General features: G+C 47.7%; 1 protein-coding gene across 1 annotated transcript; it reads left to right on the top strand.

The window, feature by feature from the left end:
* Positions 1-221: 221 nt before the first annotated feature.
* On the top strand, positions 222-3,027 carry LOC136525809 (E3 ubiquitin-protein ligase RING1-like). The gene is made up of 2 exons (XM_066518670.1): positions 222-1,304; positions 2,461-3,027. The coding sequence occupies exons 1-2, from the start codon at positions 345-347 to the stop codon at positions 3,025-3,027; spliced, it is 1,527 nt and encodes a 508-aa protein (XP_066374767.1). The 5' UTR covers positions 222-344.
* The last annotated feature ends 2,908 nt before the right edge of the window (positions 3,028-5,935 follow it).

Raw genomic sequence — 5,935 nt, 5'->3', positions numbered from 1 at the left:
TTTTCTCTCACACCAAACCAGCCAGCAATAAATAATTCACGATCGTTTACGGCCTCCCGAACAGTTCGCAGTTCGCATGAAGGAAGGAACGTGCAATGCTTTGCTTCAGATTTCGTACAGCACGCCCCGTAAGACAGAATCGTGTTCATCTCTTGGCAAAAGGCATTCCTTCCCGCCAACCCTCTCTATGCCAACCTTGCCGCTGTCCAAATCAAATTGCTGTCCCGTTCCCTTGGAATCCTCTTATACTACGTCCATGCTCCCATCTCGTGCGCGCCTCCTTCAAGCCACGGCGAGCGGAGCCGGGGTGCGGCGACTACTCCGACTAGCTCTGCTCTCCAACCATGTCCACGGGCGCGGGCGGAGGCGCGCGAGGACGGCGCCGGCGGACGTGGCGCTTGTACTGGTGCTACGTGTGCGGCCGCACGGTGCGCGCCGTCTCGTACCCGACCTCGGACGTCTTCTGCCCGCGCTGCTTCGGCCGCTTCCTGCACGAGATCGACCTGCCCGCGCCGCGGCCTGTGGTCCCGCCGGCCGACCAGTTCTTCCAGCCGCCGTTCCTCCCGTACGACGGGCCCCGCCGCTGGGTCATATACACCGGCGACGCCAGGGACCCCACGGCCGACGCGGACACGCCGCTCCCTCGCCGCCCCCGGCGCGTCCCGTCCCCGCCGCCAGCGCTGGCGACACGGCGCCCGGACGAGGACTACGACGTCGACGCGCCACCGCCACCTCCCGTCGTCGGCTGGGACGAGTTCTTCATCGGGCCTAACCTGAACGCGCTCATCGAGCGACTCACGCAGGACGACCGCCCCGGGCCGGCGCCGGCGCCAGAGTCGGCCATCGACTCGCTCCCCACGGTGCAGGTCTCCCCGGCGCACCTGTCTGACGGCTCGCAGTGCCCCGTGTGCAAGGAGGAGTTCGAGCTCGGGGAGGCCGCGCGGGAGCTGCCGTGCAAGCACGCGTACCACACCGACTGCATCGTGCCGTGGCTCCGGCTCCACAATTCGTGCCCGGTCTGCCGACAGGAGCTGCCGCAGCAGCCGGCGGATGGGGCACAGGAGGGCGGCGGCCGCGAAGAAGGAAGTGGCGAGACGGAGGCGCCGGCGCCGGGGCCCGTGGTGATGGCCGGATGGGGGCCCCTGGCTTGGCTGCCATTGCCACGCGGGCCGGACGGGGACGGTTGGGTGAGGAATGAAGCGAATGACGGTGACGCTGACGCCGGCGGCGGCGGTGCTTGTGCACCGGCTATCCTTCAGTCTTTTGTCGTCGTCGCTGCTTGCTTTGTCGTCCTCTCGTTCTTTGTTTGAGACTAGTACGAACCGCGCGCAATGGCTGAGTAAACACATGTAGGTTTATATGCAGGTTTTGCATGCTACATATATATGGTGTTGATGTCCATAATAAGTCCATGATGGTGTAGATATATACACACCATGCGTATTGTACATCTGTGTAGGTATACATTACATGTGTTGGTATTGCAAACATTTCATTAGCTGACATGCCCATAATAAGTCCATGATGATGCAGAAAGGAAGTGTTTCTAGGCATATTGACGCTAAACATATAACACACAGATATCTAGCACTTTGTTTCTACATATTTGGACAGGCTATCTCTTTTGTTGCGAGCAGAGAAGATGGGGGATCATAGCGTGCAGAAGCTAATCCTTCCCATATAACAAAAGCACGAACTGGTTTCCCTTGTTTTTTTGTCTGGAAAAATATGCAAAAAAAAAGTTAGGAAACTAATGAACAGAGCACATAGGTATACATGGCATGTGTACTTGTGTAGAGCAACAAGCTAAAAGCAGGGTAAACAGCGCTACAAATAGAGAGTAATGTTGAGGGAAGTGTTTTTATGGGGCATAAAACTAAAAGTAAGAGGAATTTTTTTTTGAAAGCGTGCATTGACACGTGCTTCATTAAGTAGGAGAAAAACTAAGAGGAATCATTTGAGCCTACGTAAGGTGCAGTAAGAGGAATCATTTTTGTCGGTGGGATCCTTATTTTAAGGTTTGAGGTTAATCCCTACGTCATTTTTCACATTAAGTTATGCCACCTTGTCTTAGCCCCTAACTTTTTTTCATTGTATTGAAACTAAACTAGGATTGTATTGGAGCTATTGATGGCACACACATAAGAGCATCTGTTCCTAAAGATTTGGAGCATTCGCCGCTGGAATGAATTTGTATGGACATGTTTGATTGCTGAATTTAATTTGTATGGACAAGTTCGCTGCTGGAATGAATTTGTATGGACATGTATTGACATGGCAAAGAACGTTTGCAAAGATAACAAGGCTTAGGAAACTGAGTGCTGCTGGTTGGGATGAAATCAATTCATAATCACTCTTGATGATGAGCACTACAATGGCTATGTTCAGGTATAATTGGCCCAACCTTTCTAAATATGTTGGCTTCTCAGATTTAGCTACTAACTTGTGTTGGCATTATAGGATCACAATGCTGATGCTGAATTCTTAAACAAGCCTCTTGCACACTTTTCTGAGATGCAAACAATCTTTGGAAACAGCATGGCTACAGGAAGGTTCGCCGAGGATTCGAATTCTGCATTAGGTACAGAAGATGCTAATAGTGAAAATGAAGACATGGCTGCAAATGTTGGGGGTGAGATGAATGGACAAGGTGGGAGTGATGCCACTACATTGCCTACTAATCATGGGGCTACTTCATCGGGCAGCAAAACAAAGAAAGCAAAAGTTAGTGTAGATGAAGAAGAGGGACTGATTGCTGCGATCAATCGTGTTGGTGACAGACTTGTAGTTGCAGAAGCTATAGAAAAGTCCACTGCTCCACCCCCGCCAGGCCCCAGCAATGAATTACCAGAAGATCTATTTGATATGTTGGTTGGCCTTCCAGGTTTTGAGGCCACACACATATCTGTGTACTTCCAACATCTGGTGGCCAACCCAGGCATTGGGAAGGCATTCTACAAGCTTCCATTTGATCATAAGTTAATTTGGGTTGCTTTGTTCGTTGCTGAGAGGTTCCCAGGACAGTAAAATGGTGACTGTAATGGTTCTTTTGCTTGCGACCAATGGAACAATTTAGGTGTGGTTTAACTAAGTCGGAGGCATGAACTTTATATTATGTCATAGCCTTGAACCTTGTAGTATGTGTTAGCTGTTATGCATAAGGCTTTCAGCTTGCTGTTATTATGTACAAAAGCCTGCAATCTGTACTGTTTGAAAACTAGAACTTGACGTTAGCTGTAAGCATGTCACATGCTAATATTTGTGAGGCATGAACTTTAAAATTATAGTAAGCCTCACACTTGCATTTTACATATGAATTTGCCATTTATTATATACATGTTATGTGATGATTATTTTAAATGACAATACCCGTACATGTACCCAAAAATTCACTAATCCCGTGTACATGTACCAGGAGTTCACTAATCAGGTGTGAGTACAAATAGATAGAGGTAACTTTACCTATGTTGAGGGAGGTAACCCCATACAGATATCATGTCTCTATCCCTTCATCCAAACAAGAGTGAGGACCATCCCATCCCATTTTGTCCCTCAAACCAAACAAAAAACAGGGTCCATCTCATCTCTTCAACCAAACAGAAAATAAAACTATCCCATCCCATGAACTAGAGTCAGGACCATCCCATTCTACCTTAACTCCGAACCAAACGCAACCTTAGAGAGCAAAAAACGGAGTTGTAGAGGCGATCTATGACGCAACAAAGTGGAGGCATGTCAAAAAGTAACATGCATATGATGGAGCATGTAGGGAATTGTCTTATTTAGCCCAAAAAAATTTAAGCAATCTGCGTAGAGAGAAACAGAGAAGGAAATGCTATAATAGATTGTACAACAGCAGAAGATGAACAAACATTTTAGTTTATATAAGTAATGCTGATTATATAATAAGAAGCAGAGCCAGGGGGGTCTGTATCAAGGAGGTAGATCTGTCTGAACCTGGGGCATTTGCGGTGCTGTTGTTAGCGTTCGTTTCATCCACTGCTCTTTTGTTCCTGTTTGGAGTCTTCTGTCTTTGACCTGTACATAATACAAAAAGCTAATATTATTGGATTGATGTAGGTGTAGCAGCCTAGCAGGGCTGTTCTTGAGCTCTGTATGCAAACCTACTTCTTGGCCGTGGAGTCGGCTAATGAGGCAGCCTTTTTTTTTTGGCGGTGTCCAGTCTTGTTTCTGTTGGTTTCTTCACTACTTGTTTGTTCCTGTATGCTGAGAAACAAATGTGTACATATGTTAATACTGGCCAGGTAGCTCAGGGAATGAACAAGCTGCGGCAAACCTGAGCACTTGAATACATATGTTTGTGCATTGATTTACAAAGTACCGAATGATGGCACCAAACAATTGTTGCATGCGTACCTCTTCATCAGTGTTGCTATCCTGGAATAGCTGCCTGTGAACAGACTGTTTTTGTGTAGGACGCCTGTTAACAGTAAGACGGTGAGGTCTGTCAGTGATATGGATTGCAAAACACAACGCGAGTGTCTGAACTATGATGATCATGTGCACCGGTATTGGATGGTAATCCAACTCACTCAGTGAAAGTGTGTTCCTGCAGTGTCTGCTGAAGCTCGAAACCCGAAGGAGTTGTCTACAGTGGGAATATAAGGGAAATTTTGTTAGTTTATTTGGTTGGTCCAGATTACCCAAATGTAAAGGTAGCAATATAGAAATAAATATAAGTACAGGGCATTCAAGCTGCTTACCGGAATATTAACTGGGTTCATAACATCAGCGATAAGACCACTGTTCATCCCGTGACACATTATGCGTGGTGCCGCCTATAGTAAGCGGCGCCGGTGTTTCTGTAGATGTAAGAGAAGCGAACACCCGGCCCGTAACCCTAGATTGCAGTTGGGACGCTGTAGAGAAGAGGGCCACCCGCGGTGCGAGTAGGGCGGAAGCGCGGCAGCGGACGGCGCCACCACCACATCCCGGCGAGCAGAGGTGCGCCTCGCTCCTTTCTTCCCTCCTCGCTAGATTGCAGTCGGGACGCTGCAGAGGGTTTAGGGTTTAGGGATGCTGTAGAGAAGAGGGGAGGTGGACCGGCGCCGTGCACCATATTTGGTATAGAAGGTAGCCAATTCCTTCATAGTGTTTTGATTTACAATGGACAGCGGTAGAAGAAATGGATTCAGATTACTATGGATTGTCTGATCCATCTGTGCAGGCTTTTGCATGAGCAAAATTGAATTCAGATTACTATGGATTGTGTAGGTTAGTGTTGGACTATCCAACAACATCAATAGCAACTGTTGCACATTAAGCACAGTCGCTAAAACCTGAGCCCGTTGCGGGTGCTCTGTCTGTAGGTGCTTAGGTTTCTTTCGATGGCAAAAATGGTTGGTTCGAGCCTCACCTGTAGGTGTTCTCCAAAAGCAATCCCAGATGCACTAAAATTCCTTACTGAAGATTTAAAAAGAGAGGTTGATGAAACCTACAAATTCGGTACATTTGTAAAGTTAACAGCGGAAAAAGTGGGGAAGAGAGATTTCGTACAGTGGATGTACGACATCTCTGATCTTGAATGAGAGTGTATCATCATGCGACCAAAGGCAGGGGAAAAGCTGAGGCTATTTCCTTGGACGATTCAAAAACTTTTGAACCTCCCATATGGAACTGGAGTGATGCCTCCAAGATACACACTTAAGGAGAGAAATGATGAATTTGATAAAGTGCGTGCTATACTTGAAAAAGAGAAAGGTGATGATTTTATCCAAAAAAAAAGGAAATAAACAGAAAGGTGATGAGCAAGAACAGGAAGATGCTGGGGGGGGGGGGGGGGGGGGGGTTTGATGAGCAAGAACAGGACGGTGATGCTGGGGAGGATGTTGAGGAAGATGAACATGGCAGGACAAAGAAAGGTGTTGAGGAAGATGAACGTGGCAGGACAAAGGAAGCGAAGAAACCAAAGGAA

This window comes from Miscanthus floridulus, chromosome 19, assembly GCF_019320115.1.
Source record: "Miscanthus floridulus cultivar M001 chromosome 19, ASM1932011v1, whole genome shotgun sequence".
Lineage (NCBI taxonomy): Eukaryota > Viridiplantae > Streptophyta > Magnoliopsida > Poales > Poaceae > Miscanthus > Miscanthus floridulus.
Note: the sequence above shows the minus strand (reverse complement) of the source record. Positions and strands in the feature narration are given on the sequence as shown.